This window comes from Vipera berus (genome assembly GCF_964194415.1).
Source record: "Vipera berus genome assembly, chromosome: Z".
In the NCBI taxonomy this organism is placed as follows: Eukaryota; Metazoa; Chordata; class Lepidosauria; order Squamata; family Viperidae; genus Vipera; species Vipera berus.
This window is the reverse complement of record NC_138205.1, coordinates 7045754-7071273: the sequence shown is the minus strand read 5'-3', so window position 1 is coordinate 7071273 and position 25520 is coordinate 7045754. Positions and strand designations below refer to the sequence as shown.

The 25520-nt window shown below is 38.0% G+C and overlaps 3 protein-coding genes across 3 annotated transcripts; all 3 read left to right on the top strand.

Moving 5' to 3' along the window:
* Positions 1 to 7104: 7104 nt before the first annotated feature.
* LOC308678557 (olfactory receptor 6X1-like) lies at positions 7105 to 7971 on the top strand (the record flags this gene model as incomplete). The annotated part of the gene is made up of 1 exon (XM_081345784.1): positions 7105 to 7971. One exon carries the CDS (start codon positions 7105 to 7107, stop codon positions 7969 to 7971), a length of 867 nt encoding a protein of 288 aa, XP_081201910.1.
* Positions 7972 to 11361: 3390 nt separating this feature from the next.
* On the top strand, positions 11362 to 13274 carry LOC308678556 (olfactory receptor 6X1-like; the record flags this gene model as incomplete). Its single annotated transcript, XM_081345783.1, has 2 exons — positions 11362 to 11382; positions 12312 to 13274. The coding sequence occupies 2 exons, from the start codon at positions 11362 to 11364 to the stop codon at positions 13272 to 13274; spliced, it is 984 nt and encodes a 327-aa protein (XP_081201909.1).
* A 7851-nt stretch (positions 13275 to 21125) lies between these two features.
* Positions 21126 to 22076, top strand: LOC308678555 (olfactory receptor 6X1-like; the record flags this gene model as incomplete). Its single annotated transcript, XM_081345782.1, has 1 exon — positions 21126 to 22076. The coding sequence occupies one exon, from the start codon at positions 21126 to 21128 to the stop codon at positions 22074 to 22076; it is 951 nt and encodes a 316-aa protein (XP_081201908.1).
* Positions 22077 to 25520: the final 3444 nt, after the last annotated feature.

Below are 25520 nucleotides of genomic sequence, written 5' to 3'. Positions count from 1 at the left end.
AAGGATTAAAGCATGGATCCAGAAAGTGGTCCTCAACATTTCTGGCTCCATGGATTGATAGTGGTGGCAGGGGTGGCAGTGGCAGCAGGGGTGGTGGTTTCATGTATGCAACTCAGATCCTACGCAAGTGCAGGTGAAGCTTTGTGCACTCGCCCATCACTTGTGTGGCTTGGTTCCCAACAGGTTGCAGACCAGTACTGGTCCAAGGCCCCAGGGCTGTGGACCCCTGAACTAAGATCCAGGTCCTGGTTTTCAAAGCCTTATAGCTATTCAGGAATTTCACCTATTAATGAAGATATTAGATGAATGCTCCTTAGCCTAATTAGCTGTCCTTTAATTCTGCACAGTCACTTGTTTGAAATGGTATAGGTTTTCCTGCTTGAGCAGGGGGCTGGACTAGAAGACCTCCAAGGCCCCTTCCTATTCTATTCTATTCTATTCTATTCTATTCTATTCTATTCTATTCTATTCTATTCTATTCTATTCTATTCTATTCTATTCTATTCTATTCTATTCTATTCTATTCTATTCTATTCTATTCTATTCTATTCTTAGCAACCTTATATCTATGAGAATAACATGAAATGAAAAATTGGTGGGAAAGATGGGACAAGTATGAAAATTGTTTTTTTTTCTAGTTTTTTATATGCCTCTTCCTGGAACTGGGATCAAGAGAGCATGCTAAGCTAGAATCAATTTTACCTTTCATTTGACTATTCCTCAAACGGAAAGATTGAATCCTTCTTATGTGTACACAGTTTTTCAAGGTTGGACAAATAGATTTTCCGTGTTCTCAGTTTCTCCCTTAAAAGCATAGCACAACTATGATTAAATTACTCACACCTTTCTATTCTTTATTTCCGTATTCCCAATAATCTAGCTCCACCAATTTCTTAAAAGCTGGAAATTTAATAATTCTCTTGGAGAGGCCTTGACTTTTTATGATCAAAAGAAGATGGAGGGTGGATTTGACATCATAAATATAGCTGTCTTTCCCAATTCCACTTACCAGAGAGTAAAGGTTGGAACAGTGAACCCTGATGCTCTTAAAGGGAAGGAATTAGACATAAATGAGGAGATGATAGTTTGGCACAGATCATTTAACCAGGTATGGTTGCAAGGAGACTTTATATGACTATCCTAAGATGGGTTCATTAGGTTGAGATATTAGCTTCCAGGCAATCTGTGAAAATCAAGAATGACATTCTTTCAACTTTTACTGTAAAAAGCTAAGACAGGTATATTGTGCATAATATTTATTACACCTCCATGAAAAACTGAAAGAAGAATGTGAAAGAAAAAGAACATGCATTTAAGCAACTATATTTCCTTGTTTGAGTGAAGCTTCATCAGAGTTGTGATTTAAAGGGAATTCTCATTTAATAAATTGAACTAATGAAATATTGCATATTGAGATCCTGATATGAATCTAATTGGAAAACTTGGAGAGCCAGATCAGATATGCTCACACATTCAAATTAAAGTTCCAGTTGAAATGGTCCTAACTATATTTTCAAATAAATAGATTTTTTTTATTCTTTTCTACAACGATTTGTTAGGATATTTCTTTTAATATAGTAGAACATTTTATTTTCAGCGTAATAACTATTTTGTCTTCAAAACAAATACATCTTCATCTTCCAACATTTAATATTGATAATTAGGTCCTTCCTATTTCTCTGTGCAATGACTATTGTCACCCTGGGTATCAGAAAAGGAAGAATGAAGGGAAAAAATTCTGCTGCTATGATTGTGTTCCATGTCCCAAAGGAAAAATCTCTAAAGAAATGGGTACGTTAACAAACGCCTCTGATTTTCTTGTTATACAGATGAAATTGAAATTTCAGACAGACTTCCATAGAAATCGAGTACACTGTTCAGGCATACAGGCATACCAAACAACCAGACACAAAGACAATTGTTCCCCATGCCATCACTCTGCTAAGCAACTAATTCCCACAATAAAGTCTTATTCCTTAGAATATCTAACCATGCAGTAGGTCTGCATTACTATTATCCTTCCCATCTTTCCTATTACCTATTCCTTTGGCATCTTAAGACTATCACTTTGTGTTGTATCTTATCATTTATGATGATTGTATTTTATGATTAAGATCATGATTGATCACTTGTTGCTTGTATGCACACTGAGAGCTTCTACACAGGAGACAAATTCCTTGTTTGTGTCCAATCACACCTGGCCAATCAAGAATTCTATATAAAGAATTCTATATCTTACAGTCCATGTTGTGTTGAATATTTTCAGCTAATCTGTTTTTTGTTTAGGTTGTACATTTATTTGGAAGTGGAATGGGGAAATGAAGAAAACAAATTCATTAATTCATTGAAAATTATATTATTCTGAGCATGGAATTAATTCTCTGTCTCATGAACCTGTATTGACAAAAGGCTATTCTTTTCTTCTTAAATGTTCTTACTTGTCCCTAAGGTGCTTTTTCAAGAGGCAACCAGACTTTGTGTTTCCTTGAAGATGTTTTGCTCCTCATCTCTTCAGTTCTGACTGTCTTGAACTCTTGAAAAAGCACTTTTGGGACAACCATTATCTCGATGACTGAGAATCTCTATAGATACATTCTTACTTTCAATGCTCTGAAAATCAATATGCAAATCATGACAAAGACGAATGCATCATGAAAAAAAATCTTCTTGCCTTAGGAAGAACATTTAGGAATCAGTTTAGCCACTGTTGTTACTCCACATTTATTCATTAAAACATGGTGTGGTGTTGTTGTTTTTTTTTAATTTCAGATATGGTAGCTTGCTTCCAATGTCCAGAAGATATGTATGCAAACCAAGAAAGAAATGAATGCCTCCTAAAAAGGATAAACTTTCTGTCTTATGAAGAACCTTTAGGGTATAATTTAGCTTGTCTTGCTGCTGTGTTTTCCCTCATTACAGGATGGGTGCTGGGAACTTTTATTAAGCACAAAGACAGTCCTATTGTCAAAGCCAACAACCGGGATCTCACCTACACTCTCCTCATCTCCCTTCTGTTCTGCTTTCTCTGCTCTTTTCTCTTTATTGGACAACCCGGGAGAGTCACCTGTCTCCTCAGACAATCAGCATTTGGTCTTATCTTCTCAGTGTCCATTTCTTGTGTGTTGGCCAAAACTATCCTTGTTTCTCTTGCCTTCAAGGCCACCCAACCAGGATCTCAGATGAGGACATGGGTAGGGAAAAGATTGGCTGTTTCTATTGTCCTGCTCTGCTCTCTACTCCAAGCAAGCATCTGTATTGTGTGGTTGTCTACCTCTCCCCCATTTCCAGAGTTAGACATGCACTCAACAACTGAAGAAATGATTCTACAATGCAATGAAGGGTCAGTTGTTATGTTTTATTGTGTCCTGAGCTATATGGCTCTCCTTTCGCTTGCCAGCTTCATTGTGGCATTCCAGGCTCATAAACTGCCTGACAGCTTTAATGAAGCCAAGTTCATCACCTTCAGCATGTTGGCTTTCTGCAGTGTCTGGGTCTCCTTTGTTCCAACCTACCTGAGCACCAGAGGAAAAGCCATGGTGGCTGTGGAGATATTCTCCATTTTGTCCTCTAGTGCTGGGCTTCTTGGATGCATCTTTTTCACCAAGTGTTACATTATTGTTTTGAGGCCTGATTTAAACAACAAGGGGCAACTGATACGAAGATATGTTTAAACACTTTTTTTATTTGAATATGTCTATTGATATGTAAAATTATAAAATGTTTTTAATGATTTTTGCACAGGGATTTTGATTTCCTTTTAACTCTTTCTTTAAGAAAAAAAATATTTTCATGGGGAATTCTATCAAACTGAAGCTATTCCCTCAAAACACCCACAGAAAAGAAGTTAATTTTAGGAAAAAACCATTGAGAAACCATTGTGAAATGAATCAGTTATAGTTTTCTAACTGTCCCCATGAAAGTTTCTGTTAATACAATTATATTCCAGAAAATACCAAATGATACTATAAGCACTATGATATTTAAATAATAATAAAAGGATTTGAATCCAATTGATATGAGTTTTCACTATTATTGTTGACTTTTATACCTTTCCTCTGAATTTATGCAGATTCAGCACTCTAAAAATCTCCGTTTCAGTCAAATAGTTTGAAATCTCTGTTTCAGTCAAGGAGTTAAGTTTCTATTTATTACACCTAGTTCTTTATTGTTTATTCAATAAACTTGCTTCTGATCTTAGAACTTTTCCGAAAGTTCTGTCCTGACCTTTCTTTTGCCAACTGACCTGCAGTACTTGCCAATGTCATCAATCCATCTTTTATTAGGTCTCTTTCATGGATGCTTTTTGTCAAGTGGAATTCATTCTGTGAATTCCCTTGGTCCAGTTCTTCTTGCTATGTGACCAGCCCATTCCCATTCCAATTCTTTTACTCTCTTGATTATATTGTATACTTTCATTTGTTCTCTAATTCATGTGAAGCTCTGTTTTGTTTTGTAATGCCAAGCATGTATCTTTCCATGGCTCTTTGTGCCACTCGTAACTTTTGTACTGATTGTGAGGTTAGTGTCCATGTTTCACTAGCATATGATAGAGCAGGTAGCACACACACTGATTGAAAACATTTCTCTTCAGGCATTGGGGGAGGTTGTCCTTGAAAATTACACTTAGCTTGTAGAATGCCTGCCAACCATATTTAACATGCTGTTCAATGGAAATATAGATGTATGCAGTGGTGGGATTCAAATATGTGAACAACCGGTTCTCTGTGTGGTTGCTGCTTCCAGAAGTCCATTCTGGGCCTGGGCAACAAAAAATTAGCTAACGGTTCTGCCAAAGTGGTGTGAACTGGCTGAATCCCACCACTGGATGTATGGGTATATCTTTTTAAAAAAAAAAAATAATGATTTTCTATTATTACATCTACATATTTGAAAAGCAACGTGGCGGCTGAGTACAATAATTCCATTACATTTAGATATCATTAGTACAGATCTCTGAGTATTACAATGACTGTTCCCTCTCTTTACCCCTTAATATATACTGTCTCTTATTCGAAACAACACAATTCTTATTCTATCAATCAAACAGAAAGTAACTTTCTAACATTTATCCATAGTTTTTAGTTTATATATGTCTTAATTGTCTTAACATTCAATCTTTTAGAGAATCAATGACCTAATAAATTTTTCTCAATTTTAATTTCCCATTAATATTTAAATTTAATGTTTAATATTTATCATTTCCAAATTTTAAGTGACCCCCAACTCCTATCACAATTCCTACCAAAGCCTAGTGTTCAGGATACACATGTTATCTATATAGGTTTCCACCATCTACATCAACAAATTAATAATGCAAGCTAATATTCTTATTTTCTAATAATTCTCAAATATCTTAAGATCTTAAATTTAAAAAAAAACCAAAATTTCTTTTATTTCCATGTTTAGTATTTCCTCTTTTTTAAACTATTAGTATTTATTCCACAAATCAATATTCCAATATTCCAATTTACTTGTTAGTGTTTATACTTCTAAATTTTACTTAACCAAATTTTTCTTTATCTCAACTCATAGCAGTATCTTGTATTCAATCTCAATTGTTTTAACATTCAATATTTTAGACCATCAATGATCTAGTAAATTTTTCCCAATTTTAATTTTCCCTTAATATTTAAATTTAACATTTAATATTCATCATTTCCAGATTTTTAATTGACCCCAATTCCTTTATCACACTTCCTCTCAAAGTCTAGTATTCAGGATACACATCTTATATATAGATTCTCACCATCTACATCAACAGATTAATAATACAATATTCTTATTTTCTAATATTTTTCAAATATCTTAAACGTAATAACCAAAATAACCAAAATATCTATCTATCTATCTATCTATCTATCTATCTATCTATCTATCTATCTATCTATCTATCTATCTATCTATCATCTATCTATCTATCTATCTATCTATCTATCTATCTATCTATCTATCTATTGTAAGCAAATTATAAAGAAGCAATCTTCTTATAAAAGACCTTCTCAATGGTGGTCTCGTCTATTGAATATTCCACTGGAGATAAGTTTGATTACCACCTTGATACTTTTTCAGAAGTCAGTATAAATTTCTGAGTCTTTTCCCAGTTGTGATATAACCAAAATAGCACAAAATAGTATTTTTTTTTCTTTCTTTTGAGACTCATGGCCTTTCAGAAAGAAAAATTTGTTTGTCAGGCAGTGTACAAATTTGTTTGTTTGTGAGAACTGAGCAAGATGAAGGAGTAATTGTACTTCTGAAATAGGGTGTCACGTTTTATTGAATTTATTCACTCAGTCAAAATAGACAACTCCACTGAATCAATGTAAGGCAAGTTGTCTAGATCAAATCAGATCTTTGGACAGCTTCAATTCCTCAGAATTCTTTTGATGTCAAAATATCCAACTATACAACCTCAAATATTACATTGGAATTATGCCTAACAAATTATTTGGGAAATACTCTATAGGTACATTGCAAAGATACTCATGGGAAATTAAAGGCTAATGTCCATAGAGACTGTCTTCCATGCTTCTGTAGAGCAGAAGTAAATAAACTTTATATGATGCAAACTGTTAGATAAGCTTTAAATGTTAATGAAAATATTTCTCTTTGACCCAAGAATTGCCAAGTTCCCAAGTTCTAATTTGTATCAAAATATTTCAACTGTAGGCTATATCTACCAAAGATATCGTTATATTTTTAAGATTCCCCAAATGATAAATTTTCAACAGTGATACATTTCACAGATGATATTATTTTCAAATAGTATTCTTTTGGTTCTGGCCTCATGTGTTTTGGGATTTCAGTTATGGGCCTTTAGTCATCATTAACTGATAATCAAATATATTTATTTAATTACAGCTGCTATATAATAGCTGTACATAACCTTTGTTTCTTTGATGTGAAAATTACCTCTTGTGGCCTCCCTGTTGAACTCATAATACTAGTTTTTGAAAAAGGACTTTACAAATTTGTCTAAATCTTAAGTCAATGAAGATTCCATATTTTATCTTTTTGTAACAGAAGGGGAAGATGAATTTGACCAATTGCACAAGAACAACTGAATTTATTCTTGTTGGGTTGCCACGTGTTTGGGGAATGGAAAGGATGATGTATGCAAGTGTCTTTCTGCTTTACATCCTGTGTCTATTGGGCAATGGGCTCATCATTGTCATGGTACTTGTGGACCACTATCTACAGAAACCCATGTATTTCTTCCTTAGCAACCTTTCTTTCAAAGACATTGGACACACCACCACCTTTATGCCTAAACTGTTGTTCAATTATCTCTCTGCTAATAACTCCATCTGTTTTTATTGCTGTTTAATGCAATTATGCTTCTATTTCCTTTTTGGGGTCACTGAATTTTTCATTATCACATTGATATCCTTGGATAGATATTTAGCCATTTGCCATCCATTGAGACACTCCACTATCATGACTTCGGGGATCTGCCTTAAACTGTCAATATCAGCCTGGTTTGGTGGATTTCTCTCCATAATTTGCCAGGTAGTGATGATTGCAAACTTGCCCTACTGCTCTTCCAACATTATCAATCATTTCTTTTGTGATGTTGGACCCATGTTGAAGATTGCAGGAGGAGATTCACATCTTATTGAAGTCCTTGGCTTCCTTCTTGTTGTGGTCTTGATTATGTCCTCCCTGCTTTTTACCCTCATTTCTTACTTCTTTATCCTCTCCACCATTCTTCAAATGCCTTCAACCTCAAGGCAGCAGAAGGCCTTTTCAACATGTGCTTCACATCTGGTTGTGGTCAGCATTCTGTATGGCTCAGTCTTTTTCGTCTACTTAAGACCAACTGTCAAAAACTCTTCCTTCAGTAAGATGAAGTCTGTCTCCATATTGTATACTATGATCACCCCCGTGCTCAATCCTTTCATCTACACAATTAGGAACAATGAAGTGCAGGATTCTGTACGCAGAATGCTAGGAAGAAAAGTTCCAGGTTTCTGAAATCTCTAAGTATCTCGAAGCCAACCCTATGTTAAAAGAAATGGGAAGTCATTCCATTTGCAAACAGAAAATAAAATGTAAGGTAATTTGTCTTTTGAAGGACTCCTTTATATGTGTGTTTCTCCTGGACAGGGTGTGCCAAAAATAGCAATAGCACTTAGACTTATATACTGCTTTGCAGTGCTTTACAGACCTCCCTAAGCAGTTTACAAAGTCAGCATACTGCCCCCAACAACCTGGGTCCTCATTTTACTGATCTCAGAAGGATGGAAGGGTGAGTCAACCTTGAGCCGGTGAGAATCAAACTGTCAAACTGCTGGCAGCTGGCAGTCAGCAGAAGTAACCTGCAGTACTGCATTCTAACCACTGCACCACCATCATTCAAGATTGATGAAATATGTCAGACTTGCCTGAATTAACAAAAAGGGAAACAGTGAATAACATTCAAATGGAGGGCAATCTGTTCTTTTCTGTTTGATAGATGCTTTGTTCAGAAGCATTTGAAAATATTGAATAAAGTACAATAAGGTATCCATGATCAACTGAGTTTCAAATGAAGAAATAAAGGTGAGACTCTTTTAAGTGTCCAAGCTGGGATGCAATGGTTCGATAAAACTGATATTCATACAATAGATATACACTTTTATAAAACGTTGAAATTTCCTTGTTTTTAATATGGACAATGAGGAATGTATAGGTAAAGTTTTGATAAACATATTTCTTGAAAAAGAGGTCTTGTGGCTCAGTGGCTTAATGGTCTCTGCTTAATGGTGGTTTGAGCCCTAGCACCGCATGGTGGGGTGAACTCCTATCACTTGCTCAGCTTCTGTCACTTAGCAATTCAAAAGCATATTCTATGAGAGAAGATAAATGGGTACTACTTCAGTGGGGAGATGAGCCAGTCCTTCATGCAGGCAGTTGGAATTCTGCCAGCTCTTAACTTTGCTGGTTGTGAGGCCTATTTGCGAGGCAGCTCTGGTGAAGAGAGAGGGCCTTGGGTGATGCTGCAGGAAAAGTCACTCCTCTTTCTTTTTGGTGCAATATTAGATAACCTTCCTTGGAAAGTGTGCAAGCGTGTACAACAACAGTGCTAGTAAACTACTAGTTTGCAATAATAATAATAATAATAATAATAATAATAATAATAATAATAATAATAATAATAATAATAATAATAATAATAATAATAATAATAATAATAATAAAGTTGGAAGGGACCTTGGAGGTCATCTAGTCCAACCCCCTGCTCAGGCAGGAAACCTTATACCATTTCAGACAAATGGCTGTCCAGTCTCTTCTTAAAAACCTCCAGTGTTGGAGCATTCACCACCTCTGGAGGCAGGTTGTTCCACTGGTTAATTGTTCTAACTGTCGGGAAATTTCTCCTTAGTTCTAGGTTGCTTCTCTCCTTGACTAGTTTCCATCCATTGCTTCTTGTCCTGCTTTCAGGTGCTTTGGAGAATAGCTTTGGAGAATAGCATTGTTGTCTCCTGGCTAATGTAATAGCGTCATACAACAACAACAACAACAACAACAACAACAACAACAACAACAACAACAATAATAATAATAATAATAATAATAATAATAATAATAATAATAATAATAATAATAATAATGATGATGATGATGATGTACAGAAACACTCAGATGGAGGCCAAATTGGTTTCTTATCCATCTCTAGGCAATCAAGGATAAGATTTTTTGGGGGGTGGGGGTGATTACATTCCAGTTGGTTCATTAAGGTTATCACAATGAATTGAGTTTATATTGTAATGTGTTTCAAATAAAGTTTGTTTTCTAGCTCTTTTCCTTGAATTGCAATACTTGGAAATTCTATACCCTAAAAGAGTGTGGTACATTTGTTGACATATTGGGCTAGGAAAGGAAAGGTATGGGTTCAAGTCTCTCTTAGTCCTGGAAGCTCACAGATGACCTTAGATCAGTCCCATCCCATATAGAGAGCACGTCTTCTGGGGAAATATTGGAGGGATATCTATTTGACAAGAAGAAAATCACTCTCAACATGTTTGTCCTTGTTCCCTGAGAAGTATCATTTACACGTTGGAGATCATGTCTGCAGAGCTTTCCAAATGTTATAAATGCATGAACTTCTTTCTATGAAGAGGACAATTGGGACCCAGAAGATAGTAGGAGTGAGGAAGAGAACAAAAAAGTCCTGCAGCAGAGTCAGAGTGTGAATCTTGAATCCTAAAAATGATCCTTGGATGGTGTAACATTTTCATTTCTAAGTATGCTTACATTTTATTGACAATCTGAACTGGCTTACTTGGCCTATCCTAGATCTGACATTCTATGACCTCTACTTTTAGGCACTATTCTACTGCCACGTGGAATTATATCATCATAAAATCCCAGAATTGGAAGGAGACAATTGGGTCATTCCATTCCACCTCTTATCCCATTTTGGTACAAAAAATAATAATCCAAACTTAAGTATCTAAACAAGATATTTCTATTCTCTAGTCTCCAGGTAAATACGACGACTCATGAACAGACCTCAATCTTCAATGCAGATAAATTAGGGGAGGTGAGGGTGGGACACAACATAGAATGTGTAATGGCATCATACATCATACGACACAATTACAGAACACACATCATTGTACAATAACATCCTAATGCACATGGCATGATTTTGGTGTCTTCATAATTACGAAAAAACTGTGCTACCTTGGGAATTCTGAGATTTTACCTCCAATAGTTCCTTCCCTATTATTGAGACTTTGAAGGGTCTTTGAAAACTTAACAACATTCAGGAGACTCTATTTTTGGGGAATGAGACTTGAAAGTTGGTTCAAATGAGTCATGCTGACAACAAATAATGTATTCTGGGCATAGTCTTTGGATATTTACGTGAATGGAGAGACAAATATCTCTAGAAATGGTACCTCAAACTTCTGTAGAAACTGGAGCACTACATTACTAAAGGTTTTACACTTTCAATTTTTAAAGTTGAAGAGGAATGGGAACTAGACCAACCATAGAAGAGTTTCATAGTTTATCCTTGTTGATTTGCCTCCAGAGGACCTCCAGAGGGCTCCTATCTTGGGATGCACTTTAAGTTTTATCCAAAACTTATCACCCTCAAGTATATTCTAGCTACAGTGTTCAAATGCTCATGGGAAATTAAAGACAAATATCCTTGGAGACTGTATTCCAAGCTACTGTAAAGAAGAAGAGAACAAACTTTTTATGATGCGATCTTCTAGATGTTCTTTAAATGTTAAGGGAAATATTTTTCATGAAGTCTACCATTTCCCCTGGTCACAAGATATGATGAATTATTTTCTATGTTTCTTCAAAATACTGTCTTGATGAATGGATACTGAGATGGAGTGAAATGTATTTGATGAAAAGAAGGTGGTAATGAAGGAAGAACAAGTCAAGGTAAGGATGAAGAGCTCTTTAGGTCCATCTTTTTTAGAATGAACACTTGAAACAGAATTCCCAAGATAGCATAGTTGCTTATAATTATGAGGACACCAAAATCATGCCATGTGCATTAGGAACTGCAAAAAGAACCATGATTTCTTAGCATATGTTCAAATCCACCTCCACACATGGCTATTGTATTTTTTGAGGTCTTTATAAATTTCATATTTCTATCACAACCTATGTTTTATGTTCCAGTATTTTACTAGTCTTTCCTTAGATAACTAATAATGTAAAGACAGTTTCTGCACAGAAGTATGGGACTTTGTGATTCCATAAGAGTAAAGTTTCCAATTTCTAATTTGTAGGGTCCTTGGTTCTTTCAGAGCCTGGTAATGTTCTTCCAGATGTTTATTTACCAAACTAACATCATAAGTGCACTGATGATGTTATCCAGTTTAGTAATGAAACATCTGAAAGAAAATCTCCCTGCTCAGAAAATAGCAAGGACCCCACAGTTCAACCGCAAAGTGCATATATTCTCTCCTATCAAGTTCTATTTTTTATCAAATTATTTCACATGTACTCTCTATCTTCCAAAAATGTCATTATATTTTTTAAGAATTTAAAAATTTCACACATGAAACTAATGGCTAATAGTGGTTACTAATGGCTACTAATAGTGGCTTTTTGTTTTTTGTTTTCATTGTGCATTCATGAGAATCCAGTGATGGGCTTTGAGATATCATAATTGATATTCAAATATCTACATGCAAGTGTCTTATTCAGTGAGCACAATTCCACACAACCTTTGTTATCTTGATATAAATATCAAATCTTGTATACTAGCTCTTACATCACAATAGCAGTTTCTGGGGAAAATCTTGAGAAATGTAGCTGAATCTTGATTCAGTGAAGATTGCATGTTTTCTCTTTTTTTGTAGCAGGAGAAGAACATGAATTTGACCAACTGCACAAGAATAACTGAATTTGTTCTTGTTGGATTGCCACGTATTCGGGGAATGGAAAATGTGATGTATGCCAGCATCTTTTTGCTCTACATCCTGAGTTTGATGGGCAATGGGCTCATCATTACGATAGTAATCAAGGATCATCATCTTCATAAACCCATGTATTTCTTCCTTAGCAACCTTTCTTTCAAAGACATGGGACACACCACCACATTTATACCCAAGATGTTGCTCAATTATCTCTCTGATAATAATTCCATCTGCTTCTTTTGCTGTATAATACAAATGTATTTCTATTTTCTTTTTGGGGTCACTGAATTTTTTATCATCACTTTGATATCCTTGGATAGATACATAGCCATTTGCTATCCTTTCAGATACACCATTATCATGACTTCAGGGGTTTGTCTTAAACTGGCAATAGGAGCCTGGTGTGGAGGGTTTTTCTCCATTTTTTATCAGCAACTAATCACAGTAAACCTACCCTTTTGTACGTCCAACATTATCAATCATTTCTATTGTGATCTTGGACCTGTGTTGAAGATTGCAGGGGGAGATACACATCTCATTGAAGCCCTTGGCTTCCTTGTTGCTGTGGTTGTGGTTGTCTCTTCCCTGATTTTCACCCTCGTTTCTTACCTCTTCATCATCTGGACCATTCTTCAAATGCCTTCAATCTCCAGGCAGCAGAGGGCCTTTTCAACATGTGCTTCACATTTGGTTGTGGTCAGCCTGTTGTACGGGTCAGTCTTTTTTGTCTACTTAAGACCAACTATCAAGAACTCTTCCTTTAGTGTGACAAAATATGTCTCCATACTGTATACTTTCATCACCCCTGTGCTCAATCCTTTCATCTACACCATTAGGAACAATGATGTGAAAGATTCTGTACGCAGAATAATTGGAAGAAAGATTACTGGTCTCAGGCATGTCTAAATATCTCCAACCTTAACCAGGGGTGGGATTCAGCCTCTTCACATCGGTTTGGCAGAACTGGTAGCTAATGTTTTGTTGCCCAGGCCTAGCATGGACTTCTGGAAGCAGCATCCAGACAGAGAACTGATTGTTCACATATTTGAATCATACCACTGACCCTAACCATCTATTAAAGAAAATGGGAAGTGATTCTATTTTCCAAGATATTTCTTGTACATCAAATGACAGCCTAATCTGTCTTTTAAGGACTGCTATACCGTATATGTGTGTTCCTTCAAGTTGGGGAGTGTTCAAAGACATCAACAAAGATTCATAGGATATTTCACATTGCATACCATAATCAAAGAATTCCCCATCTGTCCCCTCATCAATGATTTGGATGAGGGGATAAATGGGGAACTCATCAAATTTGCAGATGACACCAAGCTGGCAGGAATAGCCAATACTCCAGAAGATAGGCTTAAGATACAGGAGGATCTGGACAGACTTGAACACTGGGCACTATCTAACAAAATGAAATTCAATTGTGAAAAAAGAAAGGTTCTACATTTAGGCAGGAAAAATCAAATGCACATGTATAGTATAGGTGGTACCTTGCTCGATAGTAGTAACTGTGAGAGAGATCTCGGAGTCCTAGTGGACAATCACTTAAATATGAGCCAGCAGTGTGCTGCAGCTGCCAAAAAAGCCAACACAGTGCTAGGCTGCATTAACAGAGGGATAGAATCAAGATCACCTGAAGTACTAATACCATTTTACAATGCCTTGGTAAGGCCACACCTGGAATATTGCATCCAGTTTTGGTCACCACGATGTAAAAAAGATGTCGAGACTCTAGCAAGAGTACAGAGAAGAGCAACAAAGATGATTGGGGGACTGGAGGCTAAAACATATAGGGAACGGTTGCTGGAATTGGGTATGTGTAGTTTAATGAAGAGAAGGGTGAGGGGTGACATGATAACAGTGTTCCAATATCTCAGGGGCTGCCACAAAGAAGAGGGAGCCAAGCTATTCTCCAAAGCACCTGAAAGCAGGACAAGAAGCAATGGATGGAAACTAGTCAAGGAGAGAAGCAACCTAGAACTAAGGAGAAACTTCCTTACAGTTAGAACAATTAACCAGTGGAACAACCTGCCTCCAGAAGCGGTGAATGCTCCAACACTGGAAGTTTTTAAGAAGAGACTGGACAGCCATTTGTCTGAAATGGTATAGGGTTTCCTGCCTTAGCAGGGGGTTGGACTAGATGACCTCCAAGGTCCCTTCTAACTTCTTCTTCTTCTTCTTCTTCTTCTTCTTCTTCTTCTTCTTCTTCTTCTTCTTCTTCTTCTTCTTCTTCTTCTTCTTCTTCTTCTTCTTCTTCTTCTTCTTCTTCTTCTTCTTCTTCTTCTTCTTCTTCTTCTTCTTATTATTATTATTATTATTATTATTATTATTATTATTATTATTATTATTATTATTATTATGTAAAACTGAGTAACATTCAAGTGGAAGGCAACATGTTTTTCCCTTCTTTGTTGAGAAGCATCTCTGTTTACTGTATAAAATAAAATTGGGTACCTGTCAAGGCTCGAAGAATGCTTATGCTGTTTCAGCCATTATTGCTTCTTAGCTTGCCTATGAACTCGGGGGAGGGGAGAATGGAATGCAGACTTCTGATATTGAGAGGCCAGCCCATAAGAACCAAGGACATTCAAGATTGTTTATTGAGAACGAAAGACATTCTCTCTTAATAGTTATCTGAATTATAATTGGATAATGTGACCTGCACAAATAGGGGGAGAGAGACTTTTATACTTTTAATATAGCAAACTAGGTGTAAAATAACCAGAGCTGGTTTTCCTTTCACCTGTGCTGAAATGATGTGCTCAATAAAGTTTTGCATTAGAGATTGGATCGTCTCAGCTGTGCTTACTTTGATGGGTTCATCAGTCAGAACCTTGACAGTACCGCCTGATCAGTTGGGTTTCAGACCAGGATATCAAACTAAGACTACATCTATCATGCTTGCCAGTGTTAAAGTTGGGAAGGCATGGTGCAAGCATCCTGGTTCTCCTTCACCTTCTCACATCTTTCAGATCCATCAATCATGGTATCCATCAGGACTGCTCACAGGCCTTAGAGTGTGTGGATTGGGCATGATATTTTGCAAATACCTCTTTTTTTCTATGGTTAGTTGGTGTTTAATAACTGCCTGAGACAATTGACTGTAGTCATTTGTCAATCTGGAATGAGATAATATCCAGCTGCATATTTCAACCTTGAGCCAACCAAGTGATGCTGTCAAGGTGATGCTCTAGTAGAAGCCTGAATAGGGAGGAACAGACTGAGATTCAATACTAGAAAGACCCATTGTCTGGAGATATTTGGACTATATTGTCCATGTATTTTGTTAGTCTCAAATTAGGTTATATTTTCACACGTGAAACTGGTGAAAAAGTTGTATTTGTTAGTTTATTTTGAAATGTTTTGAATATTGTGTGCTACGAAGAGTTATTATGGATTTGGGCAACTTTAGAAACCATGTAAGTAAATATATAAGTAAATAAACTCACTTTTTCTTTGCTCACTTTTTTTCCATAGTATGTCTTGCTCATTTGCAGAATTGTACTTTAAGAGCTGTGGTGGCGCAGTGGTTAGAATGCAGTACTGCAAGCTAACTCTGCCCACATTTCAATCCTGACCAGCTCAAGATTGATAATGCATTATTATGAGAGGGCTGTAAAATACTTTGAAGTGGTATATATGTCTAAGTGCTATTGCTATTTTACTAAATCATTTGCCTAAAATAAGGTATTTTTAAACAGTAGTCTTGAGAATTTGAAACAAGAAATTTTGGGCACTGGATTTGAAGAAAGATATGGCTAACACTGATTCTTGCAAGCACATAGTTCACGTCACTGAACACAAGAACAATATTCAAGTCTTGGGGTGCCTCTTCTCATCTAACATTACAATTATTATATCTATTCAATTTCCCCAATCTAGTGTCCTCAGTTAGGTTCATGTCTTGCAGGATTCTTCCTTCCAGATGAGCAAATCTTTAATTGAAAACCAGACCTGCTTATAGTGATGGATATTATATTATATTATATTATATTATATTATATTATATTATATTATATTATATTATATTATATTATATTATATTATATTATATTATATTATATTATATTATATTATATTATATTATATTATATTATATTATATTATATTATATTATATTATATTATATTATATTATATTATATTATATTATATTATATTATATTATATTATATTATATTATATTATATTATAATATTATTATATTATAATATTATTATATTATATTATATTATATTATATTATATTATATTATATTATATTATATTATATTATATTATATTATATTATATTATATTATATTATATTATATTATATTATATTATATTATATTATATTATATTATATTATATTATATTATATTATATTATATTATATTATATTATATTATATTATTATATTATATTTATATTTTCCTTATAATATCTTGTTTTCTGTATTAGAGAACAGTTTTTAAAATAAATGAAGTAAAACTTTTCCTAAAGGTATCCTTTGTGCATTAGTTTGATATATCATTTGTTTAATTATGTTGTCAAAAAATAATATATATTAGATATAATATATTTTATTTCTAATTCATTTTTTTATTTATATAATAGATATAGGTAAAGGTAAAGGTTCCCCTGAACATGCGTGCTAGTCGTTTCCAACTCTAGGGGCTGGTGCTCATCTCCGTTTCAAAGCCGAAGAGCCAGCGCTTGTCCGAGGACGTCTCCATGGTCATGTGGCCGGCATGACTGGACACCAAAGATGCATGGAACGCTGTTACCTTCCCACCATAGTGGTCCCTATTTTTCTACTTGCATTTTTACATGGTTTTGAACTGCTAGGTTGGCAGAAGCTGGGACGAGTAACAGGTGCTCACTCTGTTACACAGCACTTGGGATTCGACCCGCCCAACTGCCGACCTTCTGATCGACAGGCTCAGTGTCCTAACCCACACTTTTATAAAAAACACTTGTTGAAAATTCCTTGCTTTTAATATGGGCAATGAGGGATGAACAGGAAACTTATTAAACCTCTTGGTTGAAAGATACAACGTTATGTATGTAACCACGCAAATGGAGGCCAAATTTGTTTCTTCTCTATATCTAGGCAATCCAGAATAAAGATTCAGGGTGGGTAGGTGATTCCATACCAGTTGGATCATTACAGCTACTATAATGAGTTGACTTTGAATCAAGATCTGTTTCCAATAAAAAATGTTTTCTAAGCATTTTCCTTGACTTGAAATACTTGGAAGTTCTGTACCCTAAAAGAGTGTGGTACATTGGTTGCCATGTTGGACCAGGAAAGAAGAGACATGGGTCCAAGTTGGTCTTAGTCCTGGAAGCTCACAGGTGACCTTGGGTCAGTCATCTCCTATAAAGAGAACAGTTCTTCTGGTGAAATATTGGAGGCATATCACTCTGATAGGAAGAAATAACAGATGATAAAGGGTCTGAAAGCTAAATTACATGATGAATGGTTAAAGGACCTAGGTACATCTAGCCTAATGAAGTCAAGTTTTAGGGTAACCTGATAGCTCTTTTCTAGTACTTGAATGGCTCTCACAGAGAAGAGGGGATTGACCTATTCTCCAAAGCACTTGAACGTAGGACAAGAAGCAATAGGTGGAAGTTAATCAAAGAGAAGTCCACCCTGGAACTAAAGAGAAATTTCTGGATAGTGTGAAAGATTAATCAACAGAACAGCTTCCTTTCCAGAGTTTGGGTGTTCCACCACTGGAGTCCCAAAGGTGCTTTTTCAAGAAGCAACTGGACTTTCTTGTTTTTCTTTGAAGATGTTTCATTTCTCATCCAAGAACTTCTTCAGCTCTGACTGGATAGTGGGGAATGGAAGCCACAACTATCACAACACAACAACACAAATGACAAAAAGCCAAGTTTTCTGCCCTACAGCTTAGACTTCCATTCCCCACTATCCAGACAGAGATGAAGAAGCTTCTTGGATGAGAAGCAAAATGTCTTCAAAGAAAAATAAGAAAATCCAGTTGCCTCTCAAGGGTTTCTGCCTTGGGGAGGGAGTTGGACTAGAAGATCTTTCCAACCATATGATTCTATTTGTCTATGAAATGATGGGGATGAGGGGTACAATACTGAAATCATCATTATCTCATACATCATATGACACAATTATGTAGTGCACATCATTGGATGATGATATCATAAGGCACAGGACATGATTTTGGGGTCTTCATTATTACAACCAACTTTATTGTCTATGGAATTCTGGGAGCTGAGGTCCACATATCATAACATTGCCATGTTTGGAAAACACTAATTTGTAAAGCTTCTGATTACCTAAATGTTCTTGCCACTGACTCACCAAAAGTGAAGGGGATATCAAATCTGCAGATCCAGAACACTATGCTGAAAATCTTAACTTTGAATTCTATGGAAAAAGGAAAGGGGGAAAAAGGAAAAAGGGAAGAAAATCATTATTGGATATCATCTCCAATCTGTTCCTTCACTGTTTCATAGTGTCTTCAAAGAGTCTCGGAAGACTTAATAATATATAAAAGACTCTACATCTGGGAATGGCCCTTAGAATTTGGTCCAGATGAAACCAGATGCCATTCATGTTGATTCCAATTTATCTTTTCTGGGCATAGTCTATCTATATGTAAGGTTACTGGCAGTGGTGGGATTCAAATACCTGAATAACCAGTTCTCTGTGTGGATGCCATTTCTGGATGGATGCATTTGAGGTGGGCTGTTCTGCTCCTGGGAGTCCTCCCTGGCTCAAAAACGGACTTCCGGAAGTGCCATCCATGCACTTCCGATGGGCCATTCTGGGCTTGGGAGTCCTCCTGTGGCTCAGAACAGACTTCCAGAAATGGCATCCACATACTTCCCGTGGGCCATTCTGGACCTGAGAGGCCTCCCCAGCTCAGGATGGACTTCCAGAAGTAGCATCCATGCACTTGCAGCAGTCTGTTCTGGGCCTTGCAAAAAAGGGCTTAGGGCATCAGCCAGTTCACCAAAGTCAACAAAAAGTTAGCTACCAGCTCTACAGAACTGAAACAAACTAACTGAATCCCACCACTGGTTATAGGAACATACAGATATTTCTAGAAATGATATCTTAACCTTCTGTAGAAAATGAAGCATTGCATCAGTGAAGGTTTTACTTTTTTTGGTTTTCTGCAGTTGAAGAAAAATAGGAATTATGCTGACTATAAAAGAGATAGGAGTTTGTGTTTGTTAGTGTGCCTCCTGTCTTGGGATGGCATTTGAAGATGCATCCAAAGCATATCATCCTTGAGTATATTCTAGTTGTAGAGCAGGGATGCTCATGGGAAATTAAAGTAGATATCCTTAGAGATTGTATTCCAGGTTTCTGTAGAGAATCAGTAATTAAACTTTATATGATGCAATCTGCTAGATGCTGTTGAAATATTAAGGAAAATGTTTCTCAAGAAGTTGTGACACTCCACTGATGGTCATTTTGAAATCATACCGGGTATTCAAATGTGAGTTCGATCCTAGTTAGTGGCAGATCTTCCTCTGATGTGACCTTGGTGCTCTCTGAGCTTGCTTGTTTTCTTGCAGATGTTTCATTACCCTAACGAGGTAGTAAGGAGTGCTGTTTGCTGTCAGTGTACATTCTGGTGTCTTGCCTGTCTAAGTGGGTGGGGGCAGTCTTAGGGATTCTTTAGATGGGTTGTTTACTAATGGCTCTTTGGCAGTTTTTAATTGGGTTATTGTTTACTTGATTGTTGGTCCGAAGGTGACCTTGGAGTTAATCTATGCTAATCTGAGTGCTGATTACAGATGGGGAGGTTCTGGAGTCTTTTTTCTCTTTGGGGCTGGTTGATTGTCTCTTTTGCATAGTCTACAGATGTTGTTAATGTCTATCTGTCTACTGATGGCTGATTTGTCAGAGTGTCAGACTTCTAGAAATTCCCTGGCATTTTTGGATTTGGCCTGGTGTTAGGATTGTCACATTTTCCCAATTCAAACTATGGTTAAATCTGCCTATAGGTTGTGAAATTAAAGAATTTTTATCAGGCCTTTTGACTGCCAGTTGGAGTTCATGGATGAGTTCTGACAGTCTTCTGCCTGTTTGACCTACACAGTGATTGTTGCAGTTCTTACATTGTATGTTGTAGATGGCTCCTGTTGCTGGGTCTTTTGGTTTCTTAGGATGTTTTGAAGGGCTTTAGTTGGTTCATGTGCTGTGCTGATTCCATGTGGTTGTAGTCATCCACTTGCAGTTTCTGGGATATTCTTGAAGTATGGCAGTGTAATTCTTTTCAGGGTTTGTCTTGGTTATGCTCTATTGGGATAAGTGATCAGGTACTTTTTGATGAAGTTGCAAGGGTATCCATTTTGTTGGAATGTGTTGCATAGATGCTCTATTTCCCTTTTCTGCTGTTCTGAGTTGCTGCAATGTGTTTCCCCTTTTTTCCTTTTCTCTCTCTCTCTCTCTGGGCACAATGAGTTATTGTTTGCTATGAATTTCACAGAGGCATCAGGAAGGGCCTCCATCCAGTAAACATTCAAGCTCTGTTTAGTCGCCCCAACTCTACCCCAATGCAAAAGATCACAGGGTTGTTCAAAGAACAAAAATCCAAATGTGTATATTGAATGTCTTATTCAGCTACTATATCTACTGACAACTTTTGTTAGTTTGATTTTAAAATCAAGTCTTGTGTTCTGTCTCTTGCAATAGTTGTTTCTGAAAAAGGTCTTCAGAAATCTTGATCGCGTGAAGATCCCACACTTTTTGCAATAAAAGGGTGAAGATGAACTTGACCAATTGCACAAGGGCCACTGAATTTATTCTTGTTGGATTGCCAAGTGTTTTGGGACTGGAAAGGGTGATGCATGCCAGCATCTTTCTACTCTACATCCTGAGTCTGATGGGCAATGGGCTCATCATTATGATAGTAATCACAGATCACCATCTCCAGAAACCCATGTATTTCATCCTTACCAACCTTTCTATCAAAGAGATTGGATACACCACAGTCTTTATACCCAAAGTGTTGCTTAATTATCTCTCAGCTAATAATTCCATCTGTTTTTCTTGCTGTGTAATACAACTGTGCTTCTATTTCCTTTTTGGAGTCACTGAATTTTTTATCATCACTTTGATATCCTTGGATCGATATGTAGCCATTTGCTATCCTTTGAGATACGCCATCATCATGTCCTCTAGAGTTTGCCTTAAACTGTCAATATCAGCCTGGTTTGGAGGATTTTTCTCGATAATTTGCCAGGTAGTGATGATTGCAAACTTGCCCTACTGCATGTCCAACATTATCAATCATTTCTATTGTGATGTTGGACCTGTGCTGAAAATTGCTGGAGGAGATACACATCTCATTGAAGCCCTTGGCTTCCTTGTTGCTGTGGCTGTGATTGGGTCCTCCCTGGTTTTTACCCTCATTTCTTATCTCTTCATATTGTACACTGTTCTTCGACTGCCTTCAACCTCCAGGCAGCAGAGGGCCTTTTCAACATGTGCTTCACATTTGGTTGTGGTCAGCCTTTTGTATGGGTCAGTCTTTTTTGTCTACTTAAGACCGAACGTCAAAAATTCTTCCTTTGGTATGATGAAGTCTGTCGCCATACTGTACACTTTCATCACCCCTGTGCTCAATCCTTTCATCTACAGCATTAGGAACAATGAAGTGAAAGATTCTGTATCAAAAATGGTAAAAAGGATGGTTGCAAGTCTCCGAAATCTCTAATTATTGCCAACCCTTACCCTCATTTAAAAGAAGTGCGAGGCATCCAATTTTTGCAATAGATTTCTTGTATATGTGTGTTTTCCTTCAGGTTGGGGACTGCCAAAGATATCAGTGAAGATTGTTTCACATTGCCTACCTTAACAAAGAAGGAAGAGTGACTAAAGTTCAAGTGGAAAGCAATGGTTTTTTTTTTCAGTTTGATGAGAACTTCATTGAGAAGCCTCTGCAAACACTCTATAAGATAAAATTAGTTACTCATGATCAGTTCAGTTTCAGAAAAGGGCATAAAAGTGAGGCTGCACCAAAGATGCTTGTCAGTGTTAAAGTTGGGAAGGCATGGTGCAAGCATCCTTGACCTTCTTAGTCAACTTTCAGTATTGTTAATCTTGGTATCCATCTGGACTGTCTAAGGGAATTAGATCAGATATGTCAAACTTGCGACATCATGTGATGTCGCATAATGTACTGGGACAGTTTTGCCATTGCTGGCAATGGGGTGGGAGTGGCTTCTGGATGATGCATGTGGCCCGTGGGCCCGCAGTTTGACACCCTTGCATTAGAGTGTAAGGATTGGCCATGCTGTTTCACGTATATCTCTCCTTTTTCTATGGATAGTTTCAGTTGGTGCTTAACATCTACAAGAGGCAATTGAGTGAGATCATCTTTCAGCATATAGTCTTGGGCCTTGGTGTATAGTCTATAAGTCATGGAAATGTCTTTGGAGAATGCTGGCTCCCTTGACTATAAATCAGAGATGAGCACTGCCCTCCAGAATCGGACATGACTGGACAGGGGAATCCTTTCCACTTATTCCTCAGTTGGCTTGAAAAATGAATTCCAAAGCAACTGCTTTTTTAACAATAGATTGCTACCCAGCCCCCCACCCCCAGCTGAACAGCTCGTAAGCTATTCTGAAGCACAACTCTCGAAGTTACTTGCAGACCACTGTGGAATGGAGCATCCTCTGGGGTGATTTAGGACTCTCCCTAACCCAGGAGAGTAATATAACCTAAAGGATTGCCAGCTCTTTCTGTTGGTAAGTTTAAAAAGCAACAATCCAGAGAAAACCCCTTCAGAAGAATTCGGGGAGCCCTCCCTGGGCTTGCCATCACTTGCCCATCTTCACCGGAAGTCCGAATGGGAAGGAACAGACTGTGGTTCGAACTCAGAAGCACCCCTTTCCTGGAGATATTTGCACTCTATTGTCCCAGATATTTTGTTAGTATTTTAATATTCAGTATTTTGTACTTCTAAGATTAATTAATTAGTTGGGTAACCTTACTAATGTAATGTAACATATAAACAAACAAACAAACAAATAAATAAAAATAATAATGGCCTCACTCTTTCTCCAATATATGCTATGTTCACTTGCACCATTGTGCTCTTTTTCTAAATCATTTCCCCCGAGTAATGTCTCTTTTATAGTCAGCATACTTCCTATTTTTCTTCAACTGCAGAAAACAAAAAAAAGTAAAACCTTCACTGATTTATTTATTTATTTATTTATTATTTGGATTTATATACTGCCCTTTCCCGAAGGACTCAGGGCGGTTTACAGGATATTTAAAAGAAAAATCAATAGAAAAGTTAAAAAACAAATTAAAAAAGATTAAATCAATCCCTGAAAGAAAAATAAAAAGCCCAGTTAAAGTTAAAATTCTCAGCCTGGGCCGGAGAGCTCAAAGAGCCAGGTCTTCAGGTCCCGGCGGAATGAACGGAGGTCAGGGGCAGTCTGGTTCCAGAGGGCAGGCATGCACACTGAGAAGGCCCTACCCCTGGGTGTTACCCGCCGGCAACCTTTAACCGGCGGCACCCTGAGAAGACCCTCCCTGTGGGAGTGCACTGGACGAAGGGAGCTTGATGCTGGCAGCAGGTGTTCCCTCAGATATCCCGGACCCTCGCCATTTAGGGCTTTATAGGTCATCACCATCACCTTGAATCTCACCCGAAGGGCAACTGAAAGCCAATGCAGCTCGCGGAGTAGAGATGTTACATGGGAGTATCGGGAAACCCCCATCACAACTCACACGGCTGCATTCTGCACCAGCTGAAGCCTCCCGGTGGTCACCAAGGGCAGCCCCATGTAGAGAGCGTTGCAGTAGTCTAAACGGGAGGTCACTGTGCGTAGGGCATCTCGGTCCAGGTGGGGTCGCAACTGGCACACCAGGCGAACCTGTGCAAAAGCCCCCCTGGTCACGGCTCCTATGTGATCTTCAAAATTGATCTGTGAATCCAGGAGGACGCCCAAGTTGTGAGCCCTATCAACGGGGGGTAACACCTCACCCCCCATCGTTAGAGATGGAATAGTCTGGTTAACCTGAGATGCCGGTATGCACAGCCACTCAGTCTTGGCAGGATTGAGACGAAGCCTGTTTCTCCCCATCCAGACCCGAACCGCTTCCAGGCAACGGGACATCACGGCGAGGGCATCGCTGGGTTGGTTCGGGGTGGAGAAAAAAAGTTGGGTATCATCAGCATACTGATGATACCCCACCCCGAAACCACGAATGATCTCGCCCAGCGGCTTCATATAGATGTTGAACAGGAGGGGCGAGAGAACCGACCCCTGAGGAACTCCACAAATGAGAGGCCTCGGGGTGGACCTCTGCCCTCCCGTCAACACCGACTGCGAGCAGCCCAGGAGATAGGAGGAGAACCACCGCAAAACAGTGCCTCCCACTCCCAACCCCCTGAGATGCCGCAGTAGGATACCATGGTCGATGGTATCGAAAGCCGCTGAGAGATCTAATAGGACTAGGACAGAGGAACAACCTCTGTCCCAAGCCCGCCAGAGATCATTCATCAGCACGACCGATGCCGTCTCCGTGCTGTGCCCAGGCCTGAAACCCGATTGGTATGGGTCCAGATAATCAGTTTCATCCAGGAACAGAGGAAGCTGATGTGCCACCACACTCTCAACAACCTTTGCCAGAAAGCGAAGGTTGGAGACCAGACGATAGTTATTTAAAACAGCTGGGTCCAGGGCAGGCTTCTTGAGGAGGGGGTCTCACCACTGCCTCCTTCAGGGAGGCGGGGAAGACACCCTCCTTCAAGGAAGCAGTTATTACTGCCTGGAACCAGCCTCGTGTCTCCTCCCGAGCCGCATAAACCAGCCAGGAGGGGCACGGGTCCAACAAACAGGTGGTGGAGCTCAGCCTCCTCCTCATCCTGTCCACATCATCAGGGGAAACAGGATCGAAGTCAGTCCAGATAACATGCTCAAGACTGTCCGATTCCTCCACGTCAGACTCCGCCCAGTCAGAGTCCAAACCGGCCCGGATCTGAGCGATTTTGTCCGTCAGATGATGACTAAACTCCTTGGCCCGCCCCTGCAAGGGATCCTCCCTCACCTAGGGCTAAGAAGGGAGCGAGGGCAGCCAGGCGATTATCTGCGGACGCGATGAGGGCAGCAAAGTAATTAGCCTTCGCCGTCCTCATCGC